General features: G+C 38.2%; 1 protein-coding gene across 5 annotated transcripts in view; it reads right to left on the reverse strand.

Annotated features, from left to right (window-relative positions):
* Nckx30C overlaps positions 1-19650 on the reverse strand; it is a 163779-nt gene that overhangs the window by 22595 nt on the left and 121534 nt on the right. For all 5 annotated transcript variants that reach the window (XM_074181188.1, XM_074181184.1, XM_074181186.1 and 2 more), the window contains one exon: positions 16949-17201. In XM_074181188.1, coding sequence (XP_074037289.1) covers positions 16949-17201 — 253 coding nt within the window. The remainder of the gene's footprint in view (positions 1-16948; positions 17202-19650) is intronic.

The raw sequence follows: 19650 nt of genomic DNA on the forward strand, positions 1-19650 counted from the left end.
GTCAGCTAGATAAGCAGCACGAATGTTTGGCTTGGGAAGTCGGTCTCTTTTAACATATTTTAGAGAGACGCCCTCCCAGATTGCGGCATACTAAGTGTTACCACTAGACAGGAGCGCTCTTCTGATACTCAGGTGAATTTTCAGGTGATTTGTAGCCAGCCAAGCCGGATTGGTAACTGTGACCATCTTCTGGAATAACTTTCATACTGGAGATATTCCAGTTGATTTGTCGTTATTGAGGTTGCATCAAGATTCAAGATACAAAATTCCTACCTTGAGGGCAATAGCAACCTTCCCAGACGTTGTTTCTGCTGCTCAAGAATTTGGTGCAAGGTAGTTTCACAATGTTACAGGGAGGTCATTTGGGGTCGTTAAGCAGACATTCATGTTCTCTGTAGACTCAAAGTGGAATTCTTTAGTCCTTCACGATATCTAAAGGATCTCATGAGTAGCGAGAGGAGAGGGGTCCATCACGGCAAAGCCACGCATCACCATGACATGAATGACAACTGAATTGACAGATGTAGCTTCAACATGATGGCCGTTATCAATTGTCAAAGTTCTAAAGTCTCTATTGAAATATCCTTTATTTTGAGGCTTCTGCTCATGTATGCTCCCGGTTATTCGTTGTTTATGCCTCTTCTGTCAAATTATATATGCACATTCTTAGAGGTTTTTGCTTGAAGACTTTGATTGACGTTCGCGGGACTTTTTAAAGTCTTGGAAGTGTATCATTCAGTATTACCTTCTCACATATTATGTTCCTTCTAAATTGCTGACTGATTGATATATCCCAGTAGAAACGGATCCAGGAAATTCTGCAGCGCTTTATTCCGATTCCATTGTAGTCTGTGTGTGAAAATTGTGACGTCTAATTAATTCTGAGCATTCTACCGTTGAGAAAAGAGCTGACACGTATACGCTTTAATTAATAAAGCATAATTAATGAAGCTTGCGTCATATATTACGAAAGTGAACATTCCGTTGACGTTGTTTGATATAGGTCCTTGGTAGGAGAATTTTTTCAAATGTGAAATTGCTTGTTTATTCGGTTGAGAAAGCTATTCTTAGCCAAATTTCGCGAATGTGTCAGTGAGTGTGATGGGGGTCTCTATTAATTAAAAACAGCTGATATTAATGGCTTTTCGCTATGTCGATATGTTGAGATGAATCTAATCAGGAATATTTGTATCCTTTCAAAAATATTTTACAACGGAGTGGTCAGGAAGTGGTCACTATTTTATTTAACTTTTCCAATAGGTACTTCATCAAAACTGTCAATAGTAATATTCAGTGCATTTCTTCAATGTCCCCCCCTTATTATTTTTGGAACGGGTCAACACAAAAAAATACCTAATTTAAAATAATGAAATTAATTTTTTCTTAAAAAAACTGTTACTCAACCATCCCCCTTTTTCAGACTGGGCGCCATCTGGTAGGAAAAAATTTAATAGAATGGGAGATCTTGTGACACATCATTTTGAAGCTACTGACGAATACTTCACATCCTAGAATATGAAGTCAATATCTTCACCTACTACAAACAGACGGAACATTTAATAATTTCCTGAAGACAAACACATTGATATCGATATTTCTAGAAATATTCCTTTTTATCTGCCATATGGCAATTCCAACAACCCGAAAAGGTTTGTTGAGTTATTTTTTGTATATAAAAACGACAAATAATGTCAGTACGACAATGAACATCATTGTTTAGTAACTTCGTAGATTTGCCTAAATTCAATTTGAATTTCTCACAAGTTCTCTGTTGTGCTGTGAGGTTTAAGAATTATTACGAAATTATTGTCAAGAGTGGTTTTCAAACATTTTTAATTAGCTTTTGTCAATTTAGTGTCGTATTCGAAGCTTCAATAATTAAACAAAAATACGAGTAGGTAGGTATATAACTAATAGAATGCCTGGTTGTGCGGTTTTTGGTTGTAATAATTACAACAGAGTGACAAAAGGGACCAATATTAAGTATTTTCGATTCCCAAAGAGCAAAGAACTGTCTAAACAATGGATTTCAGCATGTAGGAGGAAGGACAACATCAATTTGAAAAATGGTGTGTATTAATTAAATAAGAGGTTCAGAGTGGGCACAGCATCAGTTTTCAAAGTACGGGCGTTTTTTGTTGAAAAAGTACCATATTGCTCTTTGACTGATAAATCTTCGAAACAATCTTTATGGAAATGAATAGAACAAATAGTTTCTGAAAACCATTGAATACCTAATAAATTATGTGTCATCATTGATTTAAGAGAAAGCAAACTGAAGAATCAGAAAGAACAATTCGTTTTGCTAAAAGGAGAAAATCCACTCTTTTACCATAGCAACAATTGGAAAATTATGAAGGTAGGTAAATACCATACGATGCATTACATTGTTTGTGCAGAACAAGGACCTATATAAGATTGCGGTAGATTAACAAACAAATAAGTTTCCATAATTTGAAAAACAGGATGGAAAAAAAAATTAATAAGTTCGTAAATCAACGAAAGAAAACTCGATGAATTACCAAAATAGCTTCTATCTCATTTTGTAGCTCGATTGTTGAGAAAAATGAAAAACCACCTCATTTTTTGAACGGACCTCTGTCGACACTACGAACGGTCGTCCATACTGTGAGGACTTCATCTACTGATCTGTCTTTGACCCAGAATGTAAACGAGTGCTTGCTGATGATATCACAACTCACAAATGCAAGATTCCTCGGCGCCCAAAGAGTATCCAGAGCGAAAACGACTTTATCCAGTAATTCAGAACAGCAGTTCCTTCTCAAAGGCTTGAAGTAACGAGACACTCAGATTTACTCTTTTATATATAGCGATTTCCTGGAATCTCAAACAATTACTCTGGCGGAAGCTGTTCTGCGTAAAATAAACCGGAGAGACGAGAAAATGTTGTAGGCTTATGTCGTCCGGGATATTCAAAACTTTCCTTTTAGGTTTCTTATTCATAAGCAGCGCCGCTGATGGCAGTATCGATTTGTAGTCTCGGCAGGGCTCTTAGAAAAGAATGCTGTGGGTATACTTCATCTGGATAGTGATTTCAATAGCACAAAGGATTATGATTTATATGTTTCAATTCTGAAGGTACTGCAGTTAAGTGGATATGGAGATGAAATGCCTGAATCTGGATACGGTCCGGAATTGGGATCTTACTTTTGTGAGTTACTGGGGGAACTCGAGGATATGAAACAGGTTTGCAATGATTTATTGTAACGAGTAGGTGAACAACTGGAACTGTTAGAAAACTCATTGAGATTGGGTTTCTACTTCCCTATCTCCATACAAAAAATTATGGAAACTTCCTCCGGAAGTTACAAGACGTGTAGATCATTGACAGAAGGTACTTTTAAGCTGGAAAAAAGCCTTGTGTTGCACTGTTTGGAACCGTTGGTGTAGTAATGAATATTACAGGAGTTTTTTTTCCCAACACCAAATCGTTATTTCAACACCTCGACACGTGTCTCGATCACCGATATTTGAAAAACAGCCCCTCAAATAGTTACTTTCATGATGTTTCCACTTCTTTCGTATGATAGGGGACTATTTATATTTCGGGAACTGGCAACACTGATGTCAATAGGTGAAATGTGGCAACACCATAATGAAGTTAGGCATAAACGTACTCAAGGGCGTCGCCAACGGGGGGCAGGGGGGGCAGATGCCCCCCCTAGAGATCAAATGTAGCAAGCCGTAAAGCGACCAAAGTGCGAGCAATTGCTTTCCTTACTTATTAATAAATTCCGCATCGCATAACAAAACGTACATAAATTCACAAGGTTTAATGTACATTGTAGAAAGTATTGAAATATTCAGAATAACATTAAGATTTTGACATCCGTTTTTGAAATCGCCGCCATTATCATCACGACTATATCAGACTAGATCAGACTAACAGTCTAAAAATATTTAGGTAGGAGGTAGATATGGTGCAACGATTATGGACATACAGGATTGCTTACTTTTGCGATTTTGTTAGACATGTCACGTGATCTCGTGACGTAACAGTGGGGACTCTGGATTGATTCGGTACTGCACTTTCAAATTAAAATGAACAAATTTCAGGTAAATCCCTTATTAAAATATTATTTTTATATATCAATATAAATGGATTATTACTAAGTAAACATTTTTCTTTTGTGGATGATAATGCGAGCTATTTTGCTCCTTTTAAAAGTAAGAGGTTTCATCAGTTTTTTATTATTTTCGTGAAAACTGTAACTCTCACAAAAATTTTGTAACGAACTTTATTTTAGATAATGATATTATCTAAAATTTTTTTTGGACCTTTTTGTTCCAAAGGACTCCAATAATCAGAACAACCATCTTGACAGAGTGATCTGGATAAAGTCTGCGGAGTTCGAAGAGAAAATCTCGATATTTTATCCGTTTTTCCTCCTCTTATCTGACGATATTCGTCTCGCCAGGAGCTGAAAACTCCACGACAAATATCGTTTTGGTGTGGTGGTCGAGAAGAACTACATCAGGCTTATTAGCTTGTATGAGCCTGAGGGTGGGGAACGAATAGTTCCAATAAATTCGGCACTTCTCGTTCCCCACAACAGATTCAATATCCCCCGGAGCGTAGGACAACACCGGTGTCTCGTCAATACCGTAAGAGTGCCGTAGATGGTAATATAGCACTCTTAGGGCCGCGTTATGTCAATATATATAGGCCGAGACCGCATATGCTGGACATACTGATAGCAAGTGCATTAGGGTCTCGGGCGCCTCGCGGCAAGCCCTGCACCTTGCGTCAGGAACCTCTATACCCATCACGCGACTGCGGTAGACTAAGGTGTTGAAGACACCATCCTGACAAGCCATGATGAACCCCTCAGTTTTCGACTTCAGCCCACTCGACCTGAGAAAAGCGAACGTCAGGCGCTTTGATAAGCCAAGGTCTCCAATGTTATTGAAGAAGACCCCATGCATTGGCTTATCCTTGTGTCTCCGCAGAAGTAAGGTGATCTCTGCGGCTTTTATCTGAGCCTTTTGCTGAACGGGTTACAACTCGGTGACAGAGTTGTAGTCACCTCGTTCAGAGTCGAAAACTATACCGAGTTCATCAGCTGCTCGGGCAGCTGCCCTAAGAAGAAAAGCTCCAATTCCTGCTCTCTCATGGTCACGGACCATGCAGAGAAGGGGATCCGAACTCCTGACGACTTTACAGGCTGTATCCAGTACCATTCTGTCATGTAGACACTCCAAACTCAAAAGTCCACGGCCTCCCTGTTGTCGGGGGAAGTACAACCGTGGAACGGACGATTTGGGATGCAAACTCCTATAGAGATGCATCATTTTTTGGGTCTTTACGTCGAGTTGATACAGCTCCTCCCGAGTCCACTTCACTACTCCAAACGAGTAGAGTAAGATTGGAACGGCAAGCATATTTGTTGCAGCAACTTTGTTCTTCCCCGACAGTTCCGATGACCAGATCTGTCGAAGTTTGTGCTGATACTTGTATTCGAGTATTTCTGAGCGCAACGGATAATGGCAATAGTGAGATGCAGAATAGAAGGGGGCTGAGGGAATCACCCTGAAATACACCCCTTCTGAAAGTGACCCACCCTGTTTGAACTCTTGCTTGACCAGATGTTACGGTGAAGCGAGTTCGCCAAAGTGGTATCAGTTGTTCAATGCATCTCACTATGTTGTCGGGTACCGCAAGGCATCTGAGCAAATGCAAGATGAGCTCATGCGAAATTGTATCAAATGCCTTACTGTAGTCGATCCAGGCCATAGAGAGGTTACGCTTATTTTGTATCGAGTCCTGCGTTACACATCTATCGATGAGCAGGTTCTCTTTACATCCAGCGACTCCTCTCTTCGACCTTCTCTGCTCATATATCCGTTCGAACACTCGGTCAACTGCGGTGAGTATTCGTGTGTACAAGATGCTTGCAAGCAACTTATAACACGAATTCAAGCATGTTATCGGTCTGTAATTCTTAGGAACCGACAAATCTCCGCTTTTGGGGATAAGAACGGTTCGTCCCCCGACAAACCAATCCGGAATCGGCTGCTCTCCATCCAGCCATGAGTTGAAAACTCTGGCCAGATGGCGGTGGGTACTTGGTAGTTTTTTCCACCAATAAGTGTTCAGCTCATCTGGACCTGGAGCAGCAAAGTTCTTGGAACCAACAAGGGCCCTTCGAACGTCATCCGGGGTTATCGGGTTGCGCAGTTCATTGGGCTCAGGCTGTCGAAGCTCTCTGTTGAAAGCTTCGAACTGCGCTAGGGCTGGAGTGTCTAAGTTGAGTGGCTGCGGGTGTTCATAGATATCCTTCCAGAAGGATTCCACCTGATCAGCGGTCGGCGGATTATCCACAACACGTGGAGGCTCTTGGAATAAGCGAGAAGGTTTCTCGCGGAACCTAAGGTTTTCCGCGATACTTCTCGCTCGCCTCACTAGTGACTTCTTAGCAGCTACTAGCATTCGTATCCTATCAAGGCAGTGCTGTTTGGTGGTCAGCAGCACGCCTTGGCTTAAAGTGTGATGGATACGTCGTAGATTGGCGGCTATTCGCCGCACTGCGGGCGTGAAAGGCCTATTGGCCGCCCTGTAATCCATCACACATTGGATACGAGACGCGTGTTGTCTCGCCGACGTGATCTTAGCCTCCATCTTGTGTACACGCCGTTCAATCTTCCGAACCGCAAGGCCGGGATTTCGTCCTTCCGATTCGGAAAGCGATTGGACGACGTTATACACGGCGGTGTTGATTTGCCAGAGATATTATTATTATTACTATTATAGTTTGGTAAGAATAATAAGCGTACAAGTTTGGAAAGAACCTCTTTAACATTTCTATTGTCATCTCTCGATTTGCGTATAGATGAGACGAGTAATTCTTGGAACAGGTTGATGAATTTGAAGCATACATTATGAACAATGAAGGTTTGTATAAGAACTTTGAGGAACTCCTAATTTTCTCTTGAAAAACTGATGCAAATTCAGTATCATTTCTTTAAATTTGTTTATTAGATCTCGAATCTTCTACTTTCCTTGATGATTTGATCACAGGATTCTATATGTTGCGTATCAATACGATAGCTTGGATGGATGCATCCTTGGGCAACATATATGCAGCTTCTTTGAATTTCCCTTTAAACCACTGTTTTTCCTATGGATGATCTCAGCTTGGAACCGCATGATATTATGTTGATGAGTCCATGTCCTGCTATTCCCGATTTGCTGGTTTCTCCTTGCTGTGTGTTTCTCTTGTGTTTGGCAATGCGGAATTTCAATGACCTCTAAGTTCCACCGATGAAGGATTTGTTGCACTCACAGGATATCCGGTTAATACAATTCTTGGAGACGCAGTCCGCGTTTGGTGGTCTGGTATTCGATAGGCTTTACGGATGGTGTGTCCGGATCTGAAGCAGGTTCTGATGTTGTACTTGGACCCAGTTCTTCTCATCGTTTTCGACAATTTTCTGACGTAGGGAAGGGCAAGTACTGGTTGTGATGGCTTCTCTTCCTTGCGAAGCCCTTGTTGTCTTCTTCTAGTCTGTTCCATCATCACTTTGGAGTAACCATTCCATTGAAGATCTTCTGTGATGATGCCTACTTCCTTCTCGAGACCTTCCTTCCTATTACAAAGCCCGAAAGCACGGTCTTCTAGAGTCTTGATGATTCCTCTTTTGGTAGATTGATGGTGGTTGGATTCGTAATTCAGATACTGTCCCGTGTGAGTGGGTTTTCGATATACAGATGTTTCCCATTTAGTGTAGGTCCTCATCACCAATACGTCTAAGAATGGCGATTCAAATCATATCAGATTCAGTAGACCTGAAACTCCGAACTAGTGAAATTAACCTTGAAACATTGTCAACCACTTTCAAAGAAACATTCCAAAACCTTGTCCGGAAAATATACCAGATCTTTCCATGGACGTGCCATTCGTCTTTCTAGAAAATTAAAAGTGAGTTTCAGGAGTAGATGATTTGTTTCCACCGTATCAAATGTGCTGATTAATGAATACTGGTCTAAGTGCAGTTCTGTGTAGCATCCTATTTTTTTTTTATTTTCAGCGAGCACCCAATCTTTCAAGGCAAATTAGGACAAATGAAGTAATCAGCATCGCGACCGAAACAATTAAAACTCAATTTCGGTGGGGTTTAGATAACCGCACCCACGAAAAAATTCCGCCTTCCAACTTCCGACAAGAAACTCATCAAACATTTGAACGAAACAAGTGGAACTCATCAGGCCATCGGATTCGCGTGGCGGTTATCCGATTAGAGCGGCGATTTGCATTCGAATCGCAACGAAATCGTGGACGGCAAACTTTAATGAACTGTCAGCCGCCCCCACTTCAAGCACTGTGCATGACTTCACCGCCATTATGAATGCTTAATTGATGCATATGATCACGAAAACAATTTGACGGTGGCGCTGCTCGCTATCCGACGTGTTCTGCTGGTGTCGGATTTGGTTGACTGAGGAAAATTGGAATTTGTTGCTTTTTAGGGGCTCGGTATATTTTTTCTTCAAAATTCCACGAAAGAGAAGTCTTGGTTGAGACACATGTGGGAATGGGGAATGTTTCTCCTGATGAAAATCAAGTAGTTTTCATAAAAGAGCTTTAAAACAACGCATTTTAAACTTATCATTTCAACCTTTTTCTTTAAAAAATTATTTAAATACTCGAAAAAGAGGAATGAAATAATGCAATCAACATTTAAAGGGATTCGTTTCTATTTCAGCATTTGGCAACATCGGTTATAGCTAATAAAGGACAATGAATCTGTTATCTGTATGAGACAAACAAAGATGACATATTTCAGAGGCGTGCTGTTCTGTTTACTTATGTTCCGAGTTCCGAGACATTCTGTGACATATGACATTTTGTGCACCTAACCTATTTTACTCTATATAAATATATAATAAAACGACTATTGTTATTGTGGCTTGTGTAGGTGGTATTGAACTATAATTTATATTTTGCCTCAATTGTTGATTGATAAAGATAATTTTTTTTTAAAGTAGAATATCTAGATACCTACGTATAAATTACTTAAACTTGATATAGGCGCTGAAGCCAAATATGTGAATTAGAAACAAATCCCTTTAAAAATTAGAACCTAACATTTGAAACATCAATTTGGATACTTTTCGAAGTGAATTTGAAAAACTCATGAATTGAACTCATCTTTATTTTGTTGAAACTTGCATTTGCTGTAATAACACAAATTGAGGAACATTTCCCATTGTGTGCACAATGTGTACATGTTACATTATACAGGTTTTTCAAGCAGCATGTCCTATGCGAGTATTCAGAGTTATCGTCAATAAGAGGGTGTGTGTTCGGCGAGCCTTGGCCTACACCTGCCGATATAAAGGAGATGTTTCCCAGTGACCTGTCCAAATCAAAAGAAATTGGTTAGTTGAATATGAATAATAGAAGAAAACATAATACCATGTATTCACATACGAAAATAACTTACCGTTTAGTCGAAGTAAACGGTATTGTGCATACTTAAAGGTCACGGCGCTCTCAAAGGCCAAAAAAAACCAATACATAGAAATCAACCGGCTGCGAACCAGTCCACGTGGACTGTAGAATTGGCAGTTCGCATTGGATAATTTTTACTAACTGAGTTTTATGATTGACTGAAGAGTCATAGAAATCGGGGAATGCGGGGATGATTAGAGATTTTAGACGGTCATTTGGCATCCAAATAAACTCTGTGTTATCCGGTTCTGAATATTACAAGAACACAAAATGTTAACAAATTCAGCCAATTTTACAAAGAACAACTTTTTGAACTTGTGATAGCGATGACATTTCCCCGTATGAAGAAGCATTAGTAGTTCAGCCTAGCATCTCTGATGATTCCTATGGCGGATCGAAACAGTACTGTTTGGTGTTGGATCATAAATGTGTTGTGCTCGGGCACTGCTTTTCAGCATATTGATATAGTTTACCGTAAGAGAACAATGATAATTGAAACCTCTTATGTTTTGGAGACGATAATGGAGACGATAAGGGTTTGAGTTTTCATTCTATTTGGTTTAAGATTATTGCTAATCTACCATATTTCAGCTGTATCTTTAATTCGGATGATAGTGGTATGGAAAATATTTCACACGTGGAAAAATCTGTCGGCGAGACCATTTATCTAACTCCATGTTCATTTCGTGATATCTGTTAACCTCGTTTCTGAAATTTGAATAACTTTGTTGGACTGGAACGCGATTTCGTTACTGAATGTAATACACGCGGGTGATATATGATGTTTATGAAAACTTTTTCGACTGCTGTAATAAACTCACTTCAGGTTCATTTATAAGGAACGGAATGAAACGACTTCGTAGAAAAACTTCCTCTATTCAGAATAACTCAAATTGATCTACCTTGTTTCAATTACATGATCCTCGTCGTAATCCTTCCCTATCTCAATGTTACATAATGTTTTAATAACATAAGATCGGCATACATCGAAAAGAGCTGTCCTGGCACGTATTAGGTGTTCTAATTAGAATATTGTTTATTTCTCAATTTGTTATTGTTCCACATTATTTGCTATACCAGTACATCTCCCCCCGATGACGAAAAAAAAATTTTAAACAATATTTTTTTTTCATTCAATAAACAATTTTGTCCTATTTTTGTGTATTTCTACCAGCTTATTATCTATTCTAACTACAACATTTGGATCTTTATCTTCTACTATAATATAAGGACCTTTGAAGATAGGATCATACTTATTTGAAGATGTGTTCCTTACTAATATCTTATCACCTATCCTAACATTAACAGGATTAATTTTAATATCTAGTTTTTGTTTTCGTAACGATTTTGATACCATTAAATTATTTCTCGCGTCATTCCAAGCTGTTTGCAATCTAAATTTTAACTGAATTGGGTAATCATCGAAATTATATACAGGGTCGACTTGTGTAGCAATGCTCGATGGTACTCGACTCATTTTGCCGAAAACCAATTCGTATGGACTATACCGAGTTTCCGTATGCACTGTATTATTATATGCAAAACACCAATATGGTATCCATGAGCTCCAGGTGTCTGGATGCTCTGATGCATGTATGCGTAAATAATCACCTAGATTTTTATGTGTGTTTTCCAATGCTCCAATGGTTTCGTGATGATACGCCGTTGAATTCAGCTGTTCGATTTTTAGCAGTTTGCACGACTCTTTGAAGGTCGACGCTAGAAATTCAGTGCCTCTGTCTGTCACAACTTGTTCTGGAATACCAAATCGTAAAATAAAATTTTCTACGAATGATTTCGCGACTGTTACTGCCTCTTTATTTTCTAATGGATACCCTTCTACGAATTTTGTTAACTCACATTGCAACGTCAAAATGTATCGGTTATTTTCCCTGTCTTGGTCTAAAGGGCCCACCAAGTCAAGAAAAACTTTCTGAAACGCTGAGGTAGCCGTTGTGGTTATTTTCATTGGTTGCCGATGCGGTCTTGAGTACTTATATCTCTGACAGTCATCACAACGTTTTACAAAATTTTCGATATCCTTTCGGAGACCAGACCAAAAGTAAAGTTTTCTAATATTGTTATACATGCGATTAATTCCAGCATGCCCTCCCGTTGGTAACATGTGGTAATCGTTCAAAATTAATTGCTGGGTTTCCTTCCTAGTTATGTGTTGCTGAGCTTTTATTATATTTATTTTTATACCTGCCTTTCGAATTTCATTGGGAATTTCCAAAATGTTTTTTAATAACGATGCGCATCTATCTTCTTTTACTATAACTAATTCTGGAATTCCATATTCTTGGCAAATTTCCTTCAGGTCTCTCAACGATGCACCGAATGCAGTCGCTGATCGAGATTCATCCTGATTCATATAAATAGTATTTGCCTTTTCATCATATAATATATTCCCTTTTATTTTACACTCAGAACGTTTTTTTCTTTGAAACTCAACTTTCGACAAAGGATACAACTGAACAAATTCTTTAGGTGGTTTCAATAATTCTACGACACCAGGATGATCAGGCCTGTTATCGAAAGAGATATTGGACTTTTCCCGTGAATTGTTGCCCAATTTCTTCGTTTGTGCCCTTGTCACGACATTCATGACTTGACAGGAATTAACTGACATTTCTTTCAGTTCGTCGGAGTCAATTTTTATACGACTTAATGCATCAGCCGTTACATTATCTTTTCCTTTAACATAACTTATTGTAAAATCATATTCTTCTAGTGTTAACCTAAATTTCGTTAGTCTACTTGAAGGATTCGTCATACCGAAAAGATATAATAATGGTTTATGGTCTGTAAGGATAATGAACTTTTTCCCGTAAAGATAAGGACGAAATTTTTTCACACTCCAACAAATAGCAAGTAATTCTTTCTCTATCACACAATAGTTGACTTCAGCTTTATTCAGCGATCTGCTGGCGAACGCCACCGGCTTATCATCTGAATTTGACAGAACTGCTCCGATAGCCAAATTTGAGGCATCGGTACGTAATTTAAAAACGTTTGATTCCGAAAAATCAGGATATGCGAGAATTGGTGGTTGTACCAGCGCCTGCTTTAGCGTTTCGAATGCTTTTTGACATTCTTCGCTCCAAGCGAATACTACACCCTTTTTTGACAATCTGTTAAGCGGTGCTGCGATATCCGCGAAATTCTGAATGAACTTCCTATAATAGTTCGCAAATGCTACAAACCGTTTAGTTTCATTCGAGTCTTTTGGAACCGGAAATTGCTGTATAACACGTATTTTTTCAAAATCTGGAGATATTCCTTCAGATGAAATCACGTGACCCAGATACAATATCTGTTTTTTCAAGAATTCGCATTTGTAAGGATTTAGTTTTAAATTGACCTGTCTCAATCGCTGCAAAGTTTTTACCAAATTCCGATTATGAACTTCCAAATTATTCCCGAAAACTATCAAATCGTCCAAATAAATGAAACATCTCTCATAATTTAACCCTGACATTGCTATGGTCATCGCTCGAGAGAAAGCACTTGGACTCAGTTTCAACCCCATCGGTAATCTCGTCATTTGATACTGACCTTTATCGGTTGTGAAACTTGTGTAAGCTCTAGATGTTGCATCCAATTCAACCTGATAATAGCCCTGAGATAAGTCAAGATGTGAGAAGTACATCGCTCCGGAGAGTGAGTCTAAAATTTCATCTATGCAAGGTAATGGAAATTTGTCATCCTCAATGCGTTTATTCAACAGACGGTAATCGATAACTATCCTCCATTGTTTATTACCCTTACTATCCTCTTTTTTCGGTACTATTAACAATGGTGCCGACCATTCGGACCTTGTTTCCTCTATAATTCCTTCTGACAGCATGTTGTCAATTTGTTTATTTATTTCCGCTTTCTGCGAATGCGGTAACCGGTATGGTTTTACGTATACCGGAATGGCATCCTTTTTTAAATGTATGGTCTGTTTACAGACATTTGTCACCGTCAGTGGGTCATTTTCAAAGCGAAATACGTCCGCATATTTTGCACAGATTTTATCAATAGCTATTTTTTCCTGCTTATTAAGACCTTTGGTATTTATGGAGTTGAGTAACTTATCTATACGCTCAACTGAAAAGTGTGTGTTTCCAAAAGTATGAACATCAAATTCTGAAATATTTTCAGTTTTGGGCCTAAAATTTTTCAAGTGTACCTCTTTATCCGTAATATTCAGAATTTTAACAGGTATAATGTGGTTGTGAGGCTTTGCGATAATTCCCGCCGTATAAACACCTTCTGAAATTTCTTCTGGTATGATAATACAATCATCTGAGTTATGTACTTGCAAATATTTAATAATTTCGCACCTTGGTGGAATCGTTATATAATTTTCATACTTGGATTGCAGTGGAATCGACAGTTTCCGATTGTTTATATATATAGAGAATGTGCATAATTCGTAGTTTAATATTGCAGAGTGCTTGACAAAGAAATCTGACCCAATAACACCATTCATATCACTACCAAAGTCATTCACCACATGAAATTCGTGACCTATCTTAACGTCAGATAGTTCTAATGTAATATTAGCCGAGCCTTGCGTGAAGACAAAACCCGCTATGCCGTTTATTTTGATTCTATTTGTCGTATCAACAAACTGATTTTTATTTATACATGATGTAAAAATTACGCTTACCGAAGCACCCGTATCCAATAAAAATTTCAACTCACTTTTTCCGTTTTTCATACATACATAATTAAGACCATTCATACTTAAAACCTTATAATCACCTACATTCTCACTGACTCGACCGAAAAAACTGATTAGCTTGCGGGGAAGGGTTGTTTAATTCAGCATCCTGAGCGTTTTCCATAAAAAACCCTCTTCGAGATGGACTGAAAGTTTGGTTGTTGTGATTATTCCAACGCCCTCTAAAATTTCCGCGAAAATGTCCCTGGTTTCGACCCCTAAAATTATTTTTACTATGCAAACTACTTCCTCTGATCTTATTCGATTGTGAGTTATTGAATTGTCCGGTACTGAAATTTGGTCTTCCCCTATTATTCTGCTGAAATCCTCGACTCGTACGGTTGAAATTATTAAGTTTTGAGTTCCCTCGCATGTGAAACACCTGCGAAGAAGAGGTTGCACCTCCCGTACATTCCTCATCTACAGCTCCCGTTATAGCATCTTTCAAAGCGCTATAGTTCCTAGCTTTTATGACAGTTCCCAGATCGTGACTTCGCAGTCCGTTCGCGAAAGCATGAATTGCCAGTTTTTCGTTCGCAACTTTAAGAATTTTCATTGCCTCGACATTTCCATCGGCTTGCGCTATTGTCAAATCGACCAGTAATTCCTCGATTGATTTACCAAATTCATTCACTGATTTATGTTTTTGTTTTGCGTTATGTAATTCAACTGATAAACTTGCGGCAGAATGCTTTGTCAACAAGTGTGTTTTGATGTCTTTAATTAAATCAGTATTAGACGGATATGACGACTCTAATCTCATCTTTGCACTTTGTGACAATCTAGTTTTAAGGACATAGTTTGTTAGTGTTATTTTTCCATTATCGTCTAAAAGACTATCGTATAATTCAATGGCATCTATTAACTGTTTTACAGATTCCTCCGAATTGTCGGTTATAGGCAATAAGCTTGACGCTATTCTGAGATCAAATTTTTCACCCATTATTGTAAAACTTCTAGTAATTTCTGTAATATTAGCTAATCTAGTCTCTAAGGTATTTCGAATATCGACTAATAATTTGTTTGAAGATTCAACATATAACTTAACTTTTTGAATTATATCTGCATCTTTAGGGCCCGCATTGAATTTATTTTTCACTTCATTTAACTCTGATTCAATCCTATTTAATTCTTCAAACTTGCGATTTATAGCTTTTAGATCGACTCGCCTCTCTTTGCTATCTTTATTTAAATTCCTATTAAAAACTTTGAGTTCTTCAAACGAGTATCTAAATAAGTCTATGATGCTCATTTGCTACGCTAAAGACGAAAATAAATCGATATATTGATACACAAACTTATACTAAATAAATACGACCTTAAAATGTCTTTCCATGTGTCATCCAATTTCCACTCTACTTGTTGTTGGTTTTCACTTTGGAATGCGTGAACCACCCATGAAATTCGTTTTCTTCTCACTCCTTACGCCTATACCAACTCCTGACTCCTCGTTATCTCTCTTCTTATCTTCTTTTCTAATGATTTCTGGCACCTCTTTATTAGAAATGCGCCGAGTGCCAAAATGAAACAGGCGAAAGCTACTATGCCTAGTACTTCGGAAACGGAGAACCCATTGCTAGCTGAAACTCCACCACTGTTCCCGGCTTGGCTTATGATTACTTCTTCTTTACTCTCTGTGGATCCCATGTTGGAAGATGTCAAATGCAACTCGTCTCTATTTCTCAGTATCTACCCGTTAATAACATACGTGGTAATCCTGGAATCATCCTGGCAGGATCGCCATGTAATAAACTCACTTCAGGTTCATTTATAAGGAACGGAATGAAACGACTTCGTAGAAAAACTTCCTCTATTCAGAATAACTCAAATTGATCTACCTTGTTTCAATTACATGATCCTCGTCGTAATCCTTCCCTATCTCAATGTTACATAATGTTTTAATAACATAAGATCGGCATACATCGAAAAGAGCTGTCCTGGCACGTATTAGGTGTTCTAATTAGAATATTGTTTATTTCTCAATTTGTTATTGTTCCACATTATTTGCTATACCAGTACTGCAAATTTCCAGTGCCAGATAGAATTTCCAAACAAAATGTTCTACTATTTCAAGCGGGTTTCATTACCAAAACATGCAAAGTTGAAAATGTATCATCCATCCGCATATTATGAATAAACTAACGTACAATTTCAATCAAATTGGTATTCGAATGTGTCACTGAGATATTTAGGAAATGTTTCAACAACCTTGTTTGTTCGATTGTAACCTTCAGCTACTTTGTAGACTTCCATCCTCCGTGCCTCTAAATATTCATTATCTTTGCTCCTGATTCTGCTAGTAAAGAAGCAGAAGACCTTCTGAAACAGTGACCTCTATATTTCTTTGGTTCTGGGAGTTTCATAAACTCAGCAATGGTAGAGGGCATTTTCCCAAACGTGTTTATACCCAATGGGTTTCAGAAAAAAAGTTGATGATTGATAACAGAAGGGCGTTATGCAAAGCATCTATTTTATTATGAAAACAGTAAAGTTGTATAAAAAACTTTGTATGATATTTATGATAAAAGTAAGTTTTGTTTTGTTAGTGAAACTTTTTCACTCACAAAAAGAAACCTTACTTTCAATACTCATATCACAAATAGCTATTTTCTACTTCGGGGCTATGAAAATCATACATTTTTCGAGAGTTACCATAGAGTTACCATAGTTGAATCTAGGTTTGCGATCTAGAAATGTTTCGTAGTTTATATATGTAACAAACCAATTCAGAACCAAAAAAGGCAAAATCTATCCGACTTACCCGACCGTAACATCGAAAATGTTACTGCCGACTGAAGAGGAAACAGCCATGTCGCCGAAACCTTTCCTAGCCACGATGACGGAAGTGATGAGGTCCGGAATCGAGGTACCCGCAGCCAGAAACGTGAGCCCCATCACCTCGGGGGGAATCCTTATGGTGTATCCCACCATGTTGGCCCACCATACCATCAGATACGAGTAAGCCGCTATCCATAGGATGCTGCCGAGGAACGTGATGGGGAAGAACTTTTTGCCTGAAAAAAAAGACAACAGTAGTTGAAAGGATTTGTTAGACGACAAACAGTAATCTTCGGCTAAACTGTTGCAAAAATGATACTAAATTTGGATCAGAGACACCTAGAAATCTCGAGGCGACAAAGTATATTAACAAAGAGGCTTCTGGGTCAAACGGGAGTGTGACGTCATCGACGCAGGATGGAACGAATATCGGAGAGTTTCAAAGAGCGTGGCCCCCTTGCCCTCGGCCCCCTTAGTACTCCGCATCACCGATCGGCCCTCTTTGGGACTCCGCATAACCCCTCGGCCCCTTGTTACGTTCCAGTCACGTGATAGTTATGAGAATCGAACCCAAGTCGTCCGCATGGTAGACATTGTCCTTAGCCTCTACACCAACGTATGATATTGAAAGTAACTGCGAATGATGGGTATTTATAGGGTATTTAAAGTTTTGTCGGGAACGAAATTGACTTATTTTATATACTTGACGGCATTTTTTTTGATTTTGTTTTACTATTGAGTCAAAAAAATTCCGAAAACTGGCCAATGAAACGCAGAATATGCATCATTCATCCATTTTTTTATGTCACCTTTAAATTAGGCACCTTCCGAAATAATACAATCAATCATCAAAACATTTTTGTTTTTGTTGTTGTTTGTTGTTTTAATTTTCGGTTTTTTATCAGAATTGTTTAAATTTTTGCTCTCAAGTGACCTATTTTCGTCGGCCTTTGAGTTACTATATTTCATTCTGATAATTGTTTTCAGTTTGCAAAATTCAAAAATAATATTTGCAATTATTTTTGAAAGAATGTTTACAACTCCTGGCCCTTTTCTAAATCCATTTAAATGATGTTTGTTCCACTTTTTAATTTTTTCTAACCAATTAATCTGTGGATTTAATAAGACCTCCCAATGAAAGTTGCTGGACCCAAGAAGGTATATTATAATTATGATCTTCTGCTTCTATCTCATAAGTATAATCGCTCAAACCAGGTAGATCATTTTAATGCTTTTTAGCAAATTATCCAGCAGTATATTCTAAAGAGTCCTCTGTTATTTCTGGAATATTTGTATTTGAAGTTAAAAGAATGTAAGTAGAAATATCAGAACTACTAGATGAAAATGAGCTACTGCAATTTTATCCTATTGTCTGCTCTAAAATCGTGTCTGCGCTAATTTCAATTTCATCTGTACCAGTTTCTAATTTGATGAAATCCATTTTTGAGAGTGAATTTATTTCCTCATTTGCAGCGACGAATCCATTTTTTTGCAAAGTTGTGGAAACCATATTCCTAGCAATAGGAAAAGAGTGAAATATTACATCATTAACACCATTTTTCCTTAAAGTCAACTGATTGCTTTTGCAAGTTGACACTGCACTAATACGACCAGGCATTTTAACTAAAAATTACAAGGTTATTTAATGGTTGTTTAATTATTGCTATTATTTACAAAAATGTGAATATTTCCAATTTTTACCTCAATTCAATTTAATAATGTTCAAAAAACAAAAAAAGTTTCACAATGGCAAAAAACAAACCTCAAAACGGAAGAAAATAACAGAGTCTTATATGACATCTACTCGTTACACCAGTTTAAAAGATGTACAAAAGCACAAAAAAATACGACTTTCACAATAAAAAACTCAATGTTTCAGAAACCTAATTGGCAGCTACTAAAAGGGTCACCAGTGTTACGTCACATCTGCTCGGCGCTTGTTTAACGTGGCGATATATGTAAGTGAGCAATCCTGTATGTCTATAATCGTTGGCACTAGCCTGCAGCAGGGCACCACTTGAAACACGTACTATAACTTAACAACATTAAGAGAAAAGAAACGTATTCGATCGATCATATGGATTCGATACTAGTAGCGTCATCTGTGCGTTAGCCTACGAACTTCTCAGTACATCTAGTATAAAAATGCAGGAAAAACTACCTTAGACCCACCACCTCCGTCGTTCAGAGAAAAAAACCTAATACCACGAGAGATCGTCGAAATTCACTGCTGCTAATGACGCTGCCATAACTCTCCTCCAAATGGACCGCTATTCCTTGGCGAATATATCAAAACCGCCCTTAAAAATCGGTCGTCCTCCTTTCTTTTCGTTCTCTAGTTTCTCTAATTCCTCCCTTTCGAATAGTAGGTCACGCCGCTTTCTGTGTGAAAATGAAACGCGTGTGTGGCGTTTTATTCAAATTGCTGTGTTCTGTATCACTTTATTATGTTAAAATTTGCTGCGAGTCGCTCGTTTGGCAACGTCTTCTCTTTTTGTTTATTAAAAGTTAGTTTCTCGAAAAAGGAACTCATTATGTCCTCGTGATTTGTGTCGTCGTTGACAGTGGAGTGGTGGTTTTTGTGGGAGTCATTTTTCGTGTCTGACGCGTTTTCTTCGCTCTCCCTTATTCAGAACTATTATACTTTGTACCAGCTCCTAATCACAAAGAATCAGCCCTGAAAAG

This window comes from Leptinotarsa decemlineata, unplaced genomic scaffold, assembly GCF_025532065.1.
Source record: "Leptinotarsa decemlineata unplaced genomic scaffold, Ldec_3_MD MMD2_tig00026307_RagTag_RagTag, whole genome shotgun sequence".
Taxonomy (NCBI): Eukaryota; Metazoa; Arthropoda; class Insecta; order Coleoptera; family Chrysomelidae; genus Leptinotarsa; species Leptinotarsa decemlineata.